At 36.4% G+C, this 17308-nt stretch overlaps 3 protein-coding genes and 1 long non-coding RNA gene across 5 annotated transcripts; 2 read left to right on the plus strand and 2 right to left on the minus strand.

Moving 5' to 3' along the window:
* Window positions 1-120: 120 nt before the first annotated feature.
* LOC135794869 (glucose-fructose oxidoreductase domain-containing protein 1) lies at window positions 121-1566 on the minus strand. The gene has a single exon (XM_065306339.1). It carries the CDS (start codon window positions 1397-1399, stop codon window positions 230-232), a length of 1170 nt encoding a protein of 389 aa, XP_065162411.1. The 5' UTR covers window positions 1400-1566; the 3' UTR covers window positions 121-229.
* Window positions 1567-1888: 322 nt separating this feature from the next.
* On the plus strand, window positions 1889-3401 carry Rh3 (Rhodopsin 3). Its single transcript, XM_065306340.1, has 4 exons — window positions 1889-2043; window positions 2107-2310; window positions 2370-2889; window positions 2944-3401. Exons 1-4 carry the CDS (start codon window positions 1994-1996, stop codon window positions 3313-3315), a joined length of 1146 nt encoding a protein of 381 aa, XP_065162412.1. The 5' UTR covers window positions 1889-1993; the 3' UTR covers window positions 3316-3401.
* A 72-nt stretch (window positions 3402-3473) lies between these two features.
* On the minus strand, window positions 3474-4064 carry LOC135794872 (uncharacterized). Its single transcript, XR_010548973.1, has 2 exons — window positions 3934-4064; window positions 3474-3869 (listed from the first exon to the last, which is right to left on the minus strand). It is a non-coding gene; the product is annotated as an uncharacterized lncRNA (long non-coding RNA).
* On the plus strand, window positions 3770-17290 carry Dhc16F (Dynein heavy chain at 16F). 2 transcript variants are annotated; one of them, XM_065306338.1, is made up of 21 exons: window positions 3770-3912; window positions 4136-4223; window positions 4282-4571; window positions 4634-5151; window positions 5215-5474; window positions 5529-6097; window positions 6154-6535; window positions 6601-6729; window positions 6789-8240; window positions 8297-8433; window positions 8494-8946; window positions 9003-9148; window positions 9207-13122; window positions 13176-13902; window positions 13953-14125; window positions 14178-14782; window positions 14873-15553; window positions 15604-16217; window positions 16276-16548; window positions 16611-16932; window positions 16988-17290. In XM_065306338.1, the coding sequence occupies exons 1-21, from the start codon at window positions 3770-3772 to the stop codon at window positions 17215-17217; spliced, it is 12108 nt and encodes a 4035-aa protein (XP_065162410.1). In that variant the 3' UTR covers window positions 17218-17290. The 2 variants fall into 2 exon arrangements, with proteins under 2 accessions (XP_065162410.1, XP_065162409.1); XM_065306337.1 differs by having other exon boundaries at window positions 14178-15553.
* The last annotated feature ends 18 nt before the right edge of the window (window positions 17291-17308 follow it).

The following is a 17308-nucleotide window of genomic DNA, read 5'->3' on the forward strand; positions in this document are numbered from 1 at the left end:
ATAAAATGTACTTTTGCGTTAGGCAACCAATCATTCACCTGGATATATCACTAGTAAATTTAAAGCAGCAACAAATTTAGTGCTTTCCTAAGTTTTTATTTTGAAATAAATCCATCGTAATGCCCAAGTATTAATATATTAAAAATAAATATAATATAACAAAATAAATACCCAAATTTGTTGAAAAAAGGTAATGCATCACAACTTTAATCTCTAACTGTAAAATCTCTTAATTAATTGCTGATATAGCAGTGCGTCGAACTGCGGCACTTAACAAAGCATTCGAATCTGGTTGTTCAGTCATAATGTTAACTTTTGTCCATTGCTTCATCTCCGATGATTGTTTAATCGCGCCCAGAACAGCTTGAACATATAATCCATCTTCAAAACCTGCTGCCGATTGAACAGGCTCCTTGATCCACCCAGCTTTTTCTTTTACCGGAAGAAAAGCTTCTCTTAAAGCCCCGACCATTTTGCACAATCCCTTAGCGTACGGTTTCGGTATAATTGTATTCGAAATTGGTGTTTTCATATCCTCCACATCCAAAAATAATACTTCTTCTTTTTGTTTCTCCTTGCGACCAAACAAATCTCCACCATGCACAACCAAATGCCCCTCATTTCCAGAAATGCTAATCTCTTGTTGGAAAACACTGCCAATTGTATGGCTATTAATAGTTGCAGTAACTAAAGTGCCACCATTTAACTCCATTTGAAAACAACAGAAATCTGGAGCAGATATCTGCCTGATTCCTTTGATGTTTTCAGTTGTTTTTGTGAAAGTCCTGACAATACCATGTACTTTAGTTGCAGTTTGACCTGTAAGAAATGTGACCAAGTCTACCACATGACTACCAATCAAATTTAAAGTGCCTCCACCCATTAGATCATCACATCTCCAGTCGTAAGAATTGTTCTCAGCATACAACCTGCCACTTTGTATTCGAATGTCAATTAAAGTGATTTGAGATCCAATGTAATTGTCTTGAATGGCCTTCTTCATGTGTGTGATAGCTGGCAGGAATCTGAATGAATGATTGATGATGGAAATCAATGAAGGATAATACTGACATGCTCTGACCATCTTCAAAGCATCTTCTTGATTCAGGCCACCTGGTTTGTCACAGACAATGTGTTTTCCAATTCCTAGGGCTTTGACTGATATCTGTGCATGCAAGCTTGGGGAACAGAGCACAAAGATGAGATCAACATCTTTGCGCAATAACACATCGTCAATTTTACTTGTGTGAAATGGTATGTTTAGTTCCCTTGCCAATTCTTGTGCATCCAGAAGTGTTCTACACCAAAGTGCTTCGATTTTAAAGCCATTGTCGCGCAGAATTGGAACTAGAACTCGAACAACTGAGCCGTTGCCGAAAACTCCAATGCCTGGTAACATGGTGTTTTATTTAACTTTTTTTTAGTTTCAGCAATGTGTTTATTTATTTGATTTGTTTATCCATAAAACGTGAATCATAAGGTGAACATTGGCTATGACAAATAACAACAACGTCTGACAGGTTATATGGTGCTGTCGGGGAGTACACGACACTTCTCCGCGAGACGTTTCTCCTCGGCAGGTACGAGTATATAAACTTAGTAAATGTAGACGAAAGACATTCCTTCTCCAGCAATCACATCTCAACTTTAATATTAACTGTAACTATAGACATACTGATGTTTTGCACAAATTCCAATTTAGATAAGATAAGATGAAAGGAGTGAAGGTGCCATTTCTTCATTATTAGAAATCTCATCCTAGCTTTTTCCGAGGTGTAAATAATAAGATATCACATTGCATGATTAAATTGATAAAATTTCAATGGCTTCTTAAACCGTTCTGCTGACTGCAATAAAAATTAATTGCATTAATTAAATAGGTCAATCGAGTTGCTGATCTAATTATGTTTTGATATAAAAGTGATTGAGGAACTCAAAGTAAGCGTCAGTTTACAGTCAAATGTTTTAAGTCCGCTTTTCCCAAGGCAATAAAATGAATTTACTGAATCTGACCGCATATGTTAACACCCGAGCAGAAGCCAGGTGAAAACAAACTAGCAATTTCAAACAATAATAATTTTACACTATTTTATCTGATTTTTATAGAATTTTGGACAATGCAAAGAATCCACCAGGACAGCGCCTTCTTGGCTGGGACTTATCCCCAGAAGATCTGGTCCACATACCGGAACACTGGCTTGTCTATCCCGAACCGGAAGCTTCCCTTCATCTGCTGCTGGGATTGTTATACATTGCTTTCTTCTTGATGGCAATCATTGGTAACGGACTAGTATTATGGGTATTCATGGCGTAAGTAAACTTAAATTCCACTTAATTTGATTTAATAAACTAAAAATGATAATTTGCAGTGCAAAAAGTTTGCGAACCCCATCAAATATGTTTGTAGTAAATCTAGCCTTCTGTGACTTCATAATGATGTTGAAAGCACCCATATTTATCTACAACTCATTTAACCGAGGTTTCGCATGCGGTAAACTGGGATGTCAAATATTCGCATTTGTTGGCTCTCTCTCTGGGATCGGTGGTGGAATGACCAACGCATGCATAGCATACGATCGATACGCCACCATAACGAATCCTTTAGACGGGAAAGTAACAAGAACAAAAGCATTCGTCATGATACTTCTAGTATGGATGTACACGATACCATGGGCCGTTTTGCCTTTACTTGAAATTTGGGGACGATTTGTACCTGAAGGATTCCTAACAGCTTGTTCTTTCGACTATTTCACAGATACTTTCGACAATCATTTGTTTGTCGCTGTGTTATTTACATTCTCTTACTTTATTCCAATGGCTATGATTATTTACTTTTACAGTCAAATTGTAGGTCATGTGTTTAGCCATGAGAAAGCGTTACGAGAACAGGTATAAATTAATAATATTTTAGCTTTAAATGATTAAATATTATATTTTTTACAGGCAAAGAAAATGAACATTGATTCACTTAGGAGTAACCAGAACGCTAATGCTCAATCTGCAGAAGTACGTATTGCAAAGGCGGCCATCACGATTTGCTTCCTGTTTGTGGCAGCATGGACTCCTTACGCTGTCCTTGCCATGATTGGAGCATTCGGTGATCAATCGCTACTTACACCCGGAGTGACAATGATTCCTGCTCTTGCTTGCAAATCAGTTGCCTGTTTAGATCCTTATGTTTACGCAATTAGTCATCCACGATATCGAATGGAGCTTCAGAAGCGTTTGCCATGGCTGGCGATCAAAGAAAATTCTCCTTCTGAGACGCAATCAACAGTTACCACAGAAAATTCTACTAGTCAACCGAATGCATAAACTCTGCAAAGTTAAATGGACATGCAACACCGGAAAAAAATACTCTGATAGTAGATTGTACTATAAATATAGATTGTTTAATTTGATTTATTTATTTATGTATATTTTAAAAAATTCAATAGATATCCATGCATACAATTGAAAAACGAAACAACATATAAAAAACAAATCATTTATTGATTCATTAGTCATCCACCCGTAGTGTCCGAGCTACGGGAGAAATTTTTTTTATATTTTTGATCGCACAAATCTCAAAATTTAATTGGGTTTCTTTTTTTATTCGAGGGCCTCGACGAAGGTAATAAAATTTGCAAATTATGTGCGAAGCGCATGTGGGTTGGATATTTAATGCACGTGTTGTGTTGTTTGGTCGATTATCCACCCGCATCCACAGCCGCAATAAGACGCAAATCCGTTTATTCGCATTTTTGATTATTCGCCCGCAGCCGCCAAGATGGACAGCGATTCCAGCAGTGACAGCCAGCTGGATCCGGTGGCGGCTTCGGCTCGACGTCGGCGTTCGATGCCCATCGTAATGCTCGCCGAAATGGATGCTGAACAGAATCACGTCTGCGTTCCACCAAGGGAATACAAAAGGTTTGAAAAGTTTTTACTTACATGTGTGGTTTATTTGAGCAAGCGCATTCCTTTGCAAACTTTTTTATGGTTTGGGAACATTCGGTGCTACTTTCTTGACTAAACTCGAAATAAACAAACTAAATAATGAACATTTGCTCCGAAGAAAACTTTCCATGACTATCTTGATAATGATTTATATTATTTTGCTTGTTTTTATTAAACAGCACACTTTTTATTTTAGAAATGCGCGCGCTATTCCCTTCCACATTCCACATCGTAATGTTTTGGAAAAGTACGAAGGACCACCGCCAGAGCCACCAGAGCCATTGGTGAGTCAAAAACAAACTTTTTTCAGTTTTTCAAAAAAATAAAAATGAAAACTTTTAGTCTGGTTTTCGCGATTGTCAGAGACGACTTATTCGCAGTAGGAAAACAGAGTTGAAACCAATTGAACCAGTGCCGAGTCGTTCATTGCTAGCAAAAGCAACTGCATACTCACATCCTACAGACAAAGAATTTGACACTTATGATATTGTGTTACCTCATTATAAAGTTCCTGATGTCGTTGAGCAAAACCAATTGATTGAAAGTTTACGCTCCGGCAAAATCGTCGGTTTTGTTTATTTAATATTTGCTGTTACAAGATCATCGGAGCATTACACTCCTTACGCTCTTAGGTAATATAAATTTACCTTGATAAAATCAACAAATAATGTAATTATTTATTGTTGATATTTAGAATGGTACCTTATGAACAAATTGATCAGAAATATTTCATCACAATGAGCGCCCACGGCGTATTACAATGTTCCTCCGGTGAACAAGTGTTTACATCTTTGAACAAATGGCAAAAGGAGTACAATATGTATTGCCGATTAATGCGATTCAAATCATTCTTCAATTTTCGTAAATGGAAAGCGTTTTATAGTTGGAGGAAGATTATCTCATATGACAAGTTTCAATCAGCTGGTGATTTCTTAACGGACAATTTATTTATTTTGAATCCATTACTAAGAAACGCAGTATTAATCATTCGTGAAATGGTACATAAACTAGCGTATAGTACATTCACAAACGTGACTTACATAGAAAATCAACATATTTTCTATTTCAACGAACTTCAACTCGAGAAAAAGGATAATTTAGCCACCAGTTTACGACAATTCCGTAGTGTTGTGGCAGAAATTGTGTCAAACGCTTGCCATGGTGCCTTATTAGAGAAAGGATTTATTGTTGATGAGTCAACTGTAGAGCAAAGTACGTGACAATAGCATAGCTGTAGGTTTTATTAATTTTAATTTGATTAAAATGTATTTTTAGCACGCAGAACACGTGAGAAAAAGGCTAAAACTTCGTATATTGAACAAGCTAACAAGAGGAAGTTTTCAATGCGTTTGTGCTGCTTCATTATATTTATAGATTATATAATGCTTGATATGTTACATCACGTTATAATAAACACCATGGAAGAGTTGCTGTGGATTCTGGAACAACATATTCCGTTTGTACCTAGTGAAGAAGCTCTTAATGATCTAAGCTTAATCAATATTGATATTCAAAGACCAGATGTTTCATACCAAGTAAAAATATTATATTTAGACATTTAAAATAGTATCTGATTAATTTCATTTCAGCAACCCTTTATTATTGTTGATGTATTTATTAAACCTGGTTTGATTTATTTCTGGCCCAATTTAGATGTAATTACAAAAGTGTTTCGTGATTTGGAAGCTTATTGGTATGATGTTGTCCTTGGCTTGAAGCCATTTATTGCTGATAAATTGTACACAGCTTTTACAAGACCCATAATCAACGGTAAGAAAGAAGATCGTATTTGTGGCTATGGCCCGGAATTATTCTTCTTTCTCGAAGATAATTTATACTTGCATGAGATTCGCGGTAAAATCTATGATCATCTTGAGAGTAATTATATTATTGCCGAGAAATATTTGCTAAAGTTGTATAAAATCAAAGAGTTTTATACTGAGGACGCTATGACTGAGGAAGCAACCATTGAAGAAGAACGTGAATTGGAAAAGTTCCGTAATATGTGTTTAAGATACAATGAAGAACTTGCTACTATAGAAAGTTTATGGGATTGGCAACCTATGGGACTATATTATCTTCAAATGATTGAATTTAAAGGTTTAGCTTCGCCAGAACCCAATAGATTGATTGGTATAATTGAACGTGTGATGCCATCGTAAGAATTTTATTCCTAACATTAAACTATTTAAAATTTACGAAACTATATTTTAGTATTGGTAAAGAAAAAGTAGATTACTTAATGGAAGAAGTAGACAAAGCGCAACTATTTTTGGAAACTGAACCAACATCAACTATTGAATATGTTGCGTATCTTGAATTTATTGATTCGGCACAAATAAAGGCTGATGATTTAGAAGTCGTATTAGATTATTGCAAAGATTTGTATGATATTACGGAGGAATTTAAAATTCCGGTGCCAGTCAATGATATGAACAACTATTTGGGTCTCAGTGTAACCATGGGTGTACTGCGTAACTTGATCGATAGGAAGATTGAAGAACGCGATAAGATTATTGTTCGATTTAATGCCAAAATGAATAAGGATATCAGTTTACTTATTGAGGAGATTGGAAAGATTAAAACTGATTGTTCGGTAATATTTCAAACAATAATATCTCATGTTTGTGTTAATGTAAAATGAAATTTTTATTTATACAGCAAGAATGGTTATATGACTCTGAATCAAACATTGCCGAAGTTACTGCTTACTTAAATGAACTGTATGAAAACCTTATGGATTGTTTAAGACGTGCCAATGAGTACAAATCATACCAAAAGCAATTTAGGGTAAAATAATTAGAAAGAAAAAAACTATTGAAGTAATAATTTGTTTGTTTATTGTTTAGTTGGAAGTTACTAGGTTTGACATGTTGGAAGAAGTGTTAAATGATGTCAAGTTACGAATGCTTCTCTGGGAGAGTGTTGGTGGCTGGGCCGATCAAGTTAATGAATGGTACGAGGTCGACTTCAATACTCTTAATGTGGATGATATGAACTTGTTCACTGCGAAAAATATGAAGAATATCACACAATTAGAAAAAGGTTTACCTAAAAATTTGGTTGTGCCTGAATTGAAAGAATCTGTAGAACAGATTAAAGATAAACTCCCTGTTATTACCTACCTGAGAAATCCCGCGCTGCGACATCGGCATTGGATGATGATTGAAAATTTGCTCAATTACAAATTTAAAGTTGACGAAACGCTTACTTTGGAACTGTTGGAATCGTTGAAAGTTTTTAGTTTTCCTGAGGAGTTAATGGAGATTTCTGGACAGGCTAGTAGTGAATACAGTCTGGAGATGCTTTTGAAGAAAGTTGAAGAAAACTGGAAGGCGTTAGAGTTTCCTATTATTCAACATCGTGATGCTAAGGATGCGTATATTTTGGGTTCATTGGAAGAAGTGCAAGCGATCTTGGATGATAGTAATATTAATATTATTACTATTGCAAGCTCTAGACATGTGGGACCTATTAAAGCAAGGGTTGATGAATGGCTTCGAGTGTTGGATTTGTTTGGAAGGATAATGGATGAGTGGCAATTATGTCAACAAAGTTGGATTTACTTGGAAGTTATCTTTTCTGCTCCTGATATTCAAAGACAACTTCCAAATGAAGCAAAAATGTTTTTAATTGTTGATAAAGCCTTTAAAGAAGTTATGCGGAGAACGGCCAAGAATCCTATGGCGATTGAAGCAGTTAGTTATCCAGATTTGTTGGAGATATTCCAGAAAAACAATGAATTACTGGAACAAATCATGAAATGTCTGGAATCTTATTTGGAGACAAAAAGAGTTGCGTTTCCACGTTTTTACTTTTTATCAAATGATGAGTTATTGGACATTCTCGCGCAGACAAGAAATCCACACGCCGTACAACCACATCTACGCAAGTGTTTTGATGCTATTTCAAAGTTAGAATTTGGAGTGAAAACTGCAACTGAAGGAGAGGATGGTGAAATTGTCGAATCTGCAACACCAATTTTGACTACAGATATTGTAGCGATGATATCGCCTGAAGGTGAAAGAGTTGCTCTTGGAAAAGGTCTGAAAGCAAGAGGCAATGTGGAAGACTGGCTTGGAAAAGTTGAAGACAATATGTTTGTGTCCCTACGTAAATTGATGAAGGGTTCTATGTATGACTACATGTCGCGTACACGTGAAGCTTGGTGTTTGGATCATCCTAATCAGATTGTTCTCATTGTTTCACAAATAATGTGGGCACGAAATGTTCATGCTATTTTTGATTATTCCAAGGACAAAACTGTTGACATGCAAGAATTTGAACAGAAAAATATTCAGGTATAAATAAATTTATATTATTTTTACGAAAAATTAATATTTTGTTATAACTTTAGGATTTGAACAAACTTGCTGGTTTGATTCGTACTGATTTGAACAAAATAACAAGAAAAGTTTTGATTGCATTGATAACGATTGATGTGCACGCTAGGGATACCATCACACAAATGGTTAAAAACAATGTTACAAATGGGTATTAAGCACTTAAATTACTTTACAATAAAACAATATAATTAATAATTAATTATTTTAGAAATAATTTCAACTGGTTAAAGATGTTACGTTATTACTGGATGGAAAACATTGACAATTGTGTTGCGAAGATGTCTAGCGCATCGTATGTCTACGGTTATGAATATTTAGGAGCATCGGGCGTCTTGGTCATTACACCATTAACAGATAAATGTTATCTTTGCCTGATGGGTGCTTTGCAATTGGACTTAGGAGGAGCGCCAGCAGGTCCGGCTGGTACCGGTAAAACCGAAACAACAAAAGATTTGGCTAAAGCGTTAGCCATTCAATGCGTAGTTTTCAATTGCTCGGAGGGATTAGATTACAAGATGATGGGACGATTCTTTTCTGGTTTGGCCCAATCTGGTGCTTGGTGTTGTTTTGATGAGTTCAATCGGATTGATATTGAAGTCTTGTCGGTGATTGCTCAACAGTTGATTACTATTCGAAATGCAAAAGCTGCAAAACTCAACAGGTACATTTCTATATTTATTTAAGAGTAAATAATAATCATTTTAAATGTTTTCGTAGATTTATGTTTGAGGGACGTGAAATTAAATTGGTACATCAATGCGCAGCTTTTATCACGATGAATCCTGGTTACGCAGGAAGAACTGAATTACCCGATAATTTAAAAGCACTATTTAGACCAATATCTATGATGGTGCCTGATTATGGTATGTTTTTCTTAAAATTAGTCTTTTAGGCTTAATTATAAGTTTTATTTTTTCTTAGCACTTATTGCTGAAGTAACACTGTATTCCGAAGGCTTTGAATCTTCAAAAGTCCTCTCATATAAAATGGTCCAAATGTATAAACTCTGCAGTGAACAATTATCTCAACAAGATCATTATGATTTCGGTATGCGTGCTGTTAAAAGTGTTCTTGTAATGGCCGGCGCCTTGAAACGTGCCAGCCCCGACCGCAATGAAGATGTTGTTTTGATTTGTGCTCTACGAGACAGTAATTTACCAAAGTTTTTGGCCGATGATGCCGTGCTATTTCAAGGTATTCTCTCTGACTTGTTCCCTGGTGTCGAACTACCCGTTAATGACTATGGTAACTTTGAACTTGCGATTGTTGAGAGTATGTTCAATGAATTATTGCAACCTGAAGCATCGATGATCAAGAAAGTAATACAACTGCATGAGACTATGATAGTGCGTTGGGGTGTCATGTTGGTGGGACCAACTGGTGGTGGTAAAAGCACGGTTCTAAAAACTTTGAATTTATCGTTAACCAAAATGTACGAAGATGGCGAAAATGGCCCATATTGGCAACCTGTTCGTACGTATACAATGAATCCGAAAGCTGTGACTGCTGGTGAGTTGTACGGTGAAGTAAATCCATTTACTCTGGAGTGGAGAGATGGTCTAATGGGTATTATGGTACGTACTGCTGTGAATACTACAGCGGAAGATCATCAATGGGTGATTTGTGATGGACCTGTTGACGCTGTATGGATTGAAAACTTAAACACAGTATTGGATGATAATAAAATGTTGTGTCTTGCTAATTCTGAGCGAATTAAACTAACTCCATATGTGCATATGGTATTTGAAGTTCAAGACTTGGCGCAAGCATCACCAGCAACTGTAAGTCGTTGTGGAATGGTTTATATTGATCCGGATGAATTAAAATGGCTGCCGTTCGTGAAATCATGGCTACAGAGACAAGATGAGAATACATTATCACAGGAATATAAGGATTTTATCCTGGAGTTGTTTATTCACGCTGTTGAAGGGGGATTTATTTATATTAGGAAGAGTTGTGACTATGCCATTCACCAAGTTGACATTAGTAAAGTCTCGATGGTATGTGCCTTGATGAAAGGTATAATAGAAAACACAAAGATGGATAGAATAGGTGAGAAAGCCAAGGTGAGAAATTATATTTGCCAATCCTTTATGTTCTCCTATATTTGGGGCCTGGGAGGAAACCTAGATGATATCTCAAAAGAGAAATTTGAGTCCTTTGTCAGGGAGCAGTTTGATGAACATGCCGATGCTAGAATACCTCCTGGATTAGATTTGTGGTCAGTATATATGGATACTGACAGTCACCGATATGAAACGTGGAACACTATCATTCCCACATTTAGATACAGTCCTGAGTTGTCTTTCTTTGACATGTTGGTACCTACTATTGATACAGTCCGTTATGGTTACATCATGGAACAGTTGATTAATGTTAACTACCCTGTTTTTTACACTGGTGGCACTGGTGTGGGAAAATCTGTGATTGCAAAACAAGTTTTGAGCAAGATGTTTGAAAGTGGATTGTTTGTTCCGATTACTTTGAATTTCTCCGCACAGACAAGCAGTATGCGAACGCAGGAAATATTGGAACTTAAATTAGAGAAGCGTAAGAGGAACCTTCTGGGTGCCCCACTTGGTAAAAGAGTTGTGGTCTTTGTTGATGATGTAAACATGCCAAAGTTGGAGACGTATGGTGCCCAACCTCCGATTGAATTACTGCGGTTGTTTTTGGACCATGGTGGACTCTACGATAGAGAAAAATTGTTTTGGAAAGATATTAAAGATGTAGTTTTGGCTGCGGCATGTGCCCCGCCCGGAGGCGGAAGAAATCCGTTAACTCCACGATTTGTAAGACATTTTGGCATGCTATTTATTCCGTCCCCCAATGAATATTCTCTGAAAGTAATATTCAAGTCTATTCTAAAAGGCTTCTTGTTTGATTTTTCAAACAGTGTGAGAGATTTAGGAGATAGTATGGTCAATGCAGGTGTTGATATTTACAACAGAATAGCCGAAGATTTACTGCCGACACCAGCAAAGTCACATTATGTCTTCAACTTGCGCGATTTGTCAAAATGTGTACAGGGAATCCTACAAGCTGATTCCGGTACAATGCGAGAATCTGGAGATATGCAGCGTTTATTCTGTCACGAATGCTTAAGAATCTTCCATGACCGTTTAATTAACAATGAAGATAAGGTATATTTTTACTATTTATTGAGAGAAGTTTGCAATCGTTGCTTCGGTAATCCAGTGTTGAGTTTTACCGATGAGTCTATTCTACAACGCACGCCTGTTTTATTATTTGGTGATTTTATCGTCTTTGGCGCTGCTAAAGAAGATAGAATCTATGAAGAAATCAAAGATCTCAATAAGTTAAAGAATGTATTGAATGATTATCTAGATGATTTTAATCTAGTAACAAACAAGGATATGTCAATGATATTTTTCATGGATGCCATTGAGCACTGCACCAGAATTGCGCGTATTTTACGTTCGGATCGTGGAAATGGTCTTTTGGTAGGCGTTGGTGGTATGGGCAAACAAAGTTTAACTCGATTGTCAGCTCATCTTAATGGTTACAAATGTGGTCAAATTGAACTAACTAGAAATTACGATCATACTGCGTTTTTTGAAGATCTTCGTAAAGTGGCATTTTCGGCTGGTGCATTGTATGAACACACTGTATTTCTTTTCACCGATACACAAATTGTTCAAGAGGAGTTTTTGGAAGATATTAATAATTTGTTGAATTCTGGTGAAGTTCCTAATTTGTTTGAAGCTGATGAATTGGAGAAAGTTATTATTACTTGTCGTCCGGCTGCTAAACAGGCTGGAATTGCAGAATCAAATCGCGATGGCATTTATGATTTTTTTGTGAACGGAGTGAGGAATTTATTGCATTTAGTACTTTGTATGAGTCCCGTTGGTGATGCATTTCGGCGAAGATGTCGAATGTTTCCGTCACTGGTAAATTGCTGTTCGATTGATTGGTTTGTCAAGTGGCCAGATGAAGCGTTACTTTCTGTTGCTGAACGTGCCATGTCTAATGTGACACAAAACCCAGAGACAAATAAGAATTTAGCTGAAATATGCGTCGTTATACACCAAAGTGTAGAAGTTATGACCACAAGATTTTATAACGAAGTACGACGCCATTATTATACGACTCCAAGTAGTTATTTAGAACTACTTAAACTTTATCAAACTATGTTGACACGCAAAAAGGCTCAGATTTTAAAAGTCCGAGAAAGAACCGAAAATGGTTTGAAGAAGTTGTACGAAACAAATTCTGTTATTGATACGATGAAAGATACTTTAACGGCAATGGAACCTAAATTAAAAGAAAAATCGAAAGCTGTTAAAGAGTTGATGGAATTCTTGTCGAAGGAACAAAAATCTGCTGATAAAGTACGTAATATCGTTAAAGATGACGAAGTATCAGCGAAAGTCAAAGCTGAGGAAACTCAAGCTCTAGCTGACGATGCACAAAAAGATTTGGATACTGCTATGCCTGCCATGGAAGCTGCTATGAAAGCTTTACAATCGCTCAATAAATCTGATATCAATGAAATACGCGTGTTTCAAAAGCCACCAACACTTGTGCGTACTGTAATGGAAGCTGTTTGTTTATTACTGGGAACAAAAACTGACTGGGCTGCAGCCAAACAAGTAATGGGAGACGGTAATTTCTTGAAACGATTGCAAGACTTTGATAAAAATAATATTCCGGAGAAAACACTGCAAAAACTGAAGGCGTACATCGACAACAAAGATTTTCAGCCGGATATTGTTGCGTCTGTGTCCAAAGTGTGCAAAAGTATGTGTATGTGGGTAAGGGCAATTGATATGTATGCTAAGGTCTACAAAATTGTGGAACCCAAACGAAAGAAGTAAGTTACATGAAATAATTATCCAACATTTATTCATTTATGTTTGTGTGTAGACTGGAAGCAGCTGAAAAAGAATTGAACAGTGTAATGGGGGTTTTGAGAGATAAACAGAAGCAGCTTGCTGATGTAGAACAACAAATTGCGACTTTGCAAGCTAACTTTGAAGCTAGTGTGGCTGAAAAGAAAGCTCTGGAAGATGATATGTCTCTAACAGCAGCCAGATTACAGCGAGCAGGGAGATTAAACATTGCATTGGGTGATGAACAGATTCGATGGGAGGAAAGTGTTAAACAATCTGCTATAGATTATGAACTAACAACAGGAGATGTATTGTTATCTGCTGCTTCAGTTGCATACTTAGGAGCCTTCACAAGTTCATACAGAAAGGAGCTTGTAGATGGTTGGTTGGAAATATGCACCAATTTGAAACTACAAACCTCGCCAAATTACAGTATTATTACTGTATTGGCAGATCCCTATGATATAAGATACTGGAACACTTGTGGGTTGCCAAGGGATCAAGTGTCTACTGAAAATGCTATTCTTGTTACTCAAGCTGGAAGATGGCCGTTGTCTATTGATCCACAAGAACAAGCGTATCGATGGATTAAACAAATGGAAAGTCTTAATAATTTGAAGATTATTAAACAAACTGATGCTGGGTATATGAGGATATTGGAAGGTGGTATTAGAGTTGGCATGCCTGTGCTTTTAGAAGAAGTAGGTGAAACCTTAGATCCTACACTGGCTCCCATTTTGAATAAACAAACTTTTATTCTGGTAAGCTACACATTTATTGGAAATTTATTTTTTTAACCATATTATCTTAGGGAGGGAGAACCTTAATTCGTTTAGGTGATACCGATGTTGAATATGATCCCAATTTCCGATTCTATATCACTACGAAATTATCCAATCCACATTATTTGCCGGAAGTTTGTATTCAAGTAACTATTGTTAACTTCACTGTCACACCATCCGGTTTAGAAGATCAGTTATTAGCGTAAGTACAACAATAACACTTTAGATATAAATCAAAATTATTACAATTTTAGCGATTGTGTAAGACTAGAACGACCAGACTTAGAAACTGTAAGAACTGAGTTAGTTGTACGCATTAACAACGATAAAAGTCAACTGAAAAACATTGAAGATAAAATATTACGTATGTTATTCCAATCTGAAGGCAATATATTAGACGATGAAGAACTTATTGATACACTCAATGAAAGTAAAGAAACTTCAGCGATAATTGCTGCAAGATTAATAGAAACTGAAGCAACTGAAGAGAAAATTTCTATCGCGCGAGAAAAATATCGCAGTGTTGCAACCCGAGGTTCCATTTTGTATTTTGTCGTTGCACAATTGGCTGATATAGATCCAATGTATCAATATTCCTTGAAATATTTCAATCAAGTGTTTAATTCTGTAATTGAAAACACAGAGAAAGTTGATGATAATCTGGATAAACGTCTCCATACTTTGTACGTTGAGATAACTCTAGCGATATATACAAACGTCTCTCGAGGATTATTTGAACGCCACAAGTTAGTTTACAGTTTTATGCTTTGCGTAGCTATATTGAAGGAGAGTCAACAAATCAAGGAATCACAGTATAACTTTCTACTGCGTGGTCCTGTTGGTACCCGATCTTACGCCGGTAAGAAACCAGACATTCCAACTTTGTCAGATCTAATGTGGACTTCCTTTCATCATCTGCAATATGAATACGATGAATTTAAAAATTTAGTTGCAGAATGCACTAAAATAATTCACGTCCAGATTGGTTCCTTTGGGCAGTCTCTAACTTTTATTCCGAAAAATAACGTAAAGTCTACTATAGACTGGAATACTGAATTAGGGGACTTTGAAAAACTGCTACTGATTAAAGTAATGCAAGAAGAAAAGTTGGTGTTTGCTATAACAGAATTTGTAAAGATTAAATTAGGGCAGGCATTTATTGAGAGTCCTGCTGTGGCATTATCTGTATTGTATGCAGACACATCCCCGGTGACGCCATTGGTCTTTGTACTCAGTACCGGATCTGATCCATTCAGTGCTTTTCAACGTTTTGCAGCAGACATGCAAATGTTGGATAGAATACAGTCTATATCACTAGGACAAGGTCAAGGACCAGTGGCTGAGAAGATGATTGAAACTGGTAGACTACGTGGTGACTGGGTATTCTTACAAAATTGTCATTTGGCTACATCCTGGATGTTATCAATGGAAAGGATTATATTGAAGATTGTTGAGCAAGAAGATAATAGTCCAGTGTTTAGATTGTTTATGAGTTCTATGCCGTCGAAGGCGTTCCCTGTTTCAGTATTGCAAAATTCTGTTAAGGTTACCAATGAACCTCCTAAGGGACTTCGTGCGAATGTTAAACGTGCCTTGGCGGATATGATGGAAGACTTTTTTGATGTCCATCGTAAGTAAACATGCAAATTTATTTATTTTTTCTATAGAAAAAGTGTCTAGCTCTTGGAAGGAAATGGCAATCAATGATTTTTGGTCTCTGCATTTTTCACGCTGTGATTCAAGAGCGTAAGAAGTTTGGCCCACTTGGGTGGAATATTGTTTACGAGTTTAATGATAGCGATAGAGATTTTGCCTTCAATACGTTGAAAATGTTTTGTGCAGAAGGGACAATTCCATGGGATGCATTGGAATATATAACTGGTGAAATAACGTACGGTGGTAGAGTTACAGACTATTGGGATTTACGATGTCTGAAAACTATTCTGAGAGGATTCTTTTCTGCTCCTACTATTGCTCCTGAATATTCATACTCAAGGTCTGGTGTTTACTATTGTCCAAACTATACGAAACTTCGCGAGTTTCGTAATTTTGCTGATAAACTACCAATAATTGAAAAACCGGAAATATTTGGAATGCATGAGAATGCCAACATTGCGTTTCAAATTAAAGAAACCCAAATTGTTATCAGGACTATAATGGAGAGTCAACCCAGAGTGGCAGGAGGTGCTGATGCATTGTCAACAGATACTATAGTTCATGATTTGGCTGAGAAGATTATTGGAAGGATTCTGTCAAACATTAGCACTGACGATGCAATCAATAAACTTTTCATTGTAAATATTGTTTTGGAAAATATTGAGCACTTCTCGTTAATATTGCTTTGCCTTTTAGCGAGACGACAAAGGAAGACTGCCTTCTTTTACCACAGTTTTGATGCAAGAAGTTGATAGATTTAATAAGCTACTAAAGTTGATACATGACTCAATGGCACAATTAAAGAAAGCTATCAAAGGCTTAGTATTGATGTCTGACGCATTAGAGGAAGTCTACACTTCATTTATCAATAATCAAGTACCTAATATGTGGAGTGCAAAGTGTTATCCATCAATGAAGAGTCTAGGAAGCTGGATTCGTGATTTAGAACTACGTTTAGACTTTATATGTGTAAGATTAATTCAAGTAAAGATTAGTTTTTCTTTTAAGGATTAATTTTTCATGTTTTGCAGGTATGGATACGATCTGGCCATCCTACATCTTATTGGTTATCTGGTTTCTATTTCCCTCAAGGATTTCTAACGGGAGCTCTGCAAACACACGCAAGAAAATATAATCTCCCAATTGATCAACTTAAATTTGATTTCATCACCAGGGCATTATTGATAGATCAAGAAGATATTAAAGCTGCCCATGATGAAGCTGCCGGCAAAGAAGACTATAACGTCTATGGGCAACTGGCGGTACCGAAAGATGGTGTCAATGTTCATGGGATATTTATGGACGCAGGACGATTTGATATTAGGGATATGATTCTAAGAGATGCTAAACCTGGTAATTTATTGTTTTATTGGAAAGTAATTTTTTTAAATGAATGTTTTATGTTTAGGTGAAATTAATCCACCATATCCAGTGATGACCTTGATTCCGACAACGAATATGCCTGAAAGAGATCCGCGATATGTATGTCCGCTGTATAAAACATCTGTAAGAGCTGGTACGCTTTCCACCACCGGACACAGTACAAATTTTGTTATTGCTGTTTTGATTCCATCGAATGAAAAACAGAGTTATTGGATACTGAAAGGAACTGCGTTGCTCACTCAATTAACCAATTAAAACGAGCTGAAGCATGTTTTATATGTTGTAAGTTTTTAATTTGTTTTGAAAATAAATGTTGCTGTGTAATCTATCGGATGTGATTGTATTT

The sequence above is a fragment of the Atheta coriaria genome, unplaced genomic scaffold (assembly GCF_025399875.1).
Source record: "Atheta coriaria isolate IRGN ID8LTWV9N9 unplaced genomic scaffold, Caltech_Dcor_3.1 hic_scaffold_6_pilon, whole genome shotgun sequence".
NCBI classification, from domain to species: domain Eukaryota; kingdom Metazoa; phylum Arthropoda; class Insecta; order Coleoptera; family Staphylinidae; genus Dalotia; species Dalotia coriaria.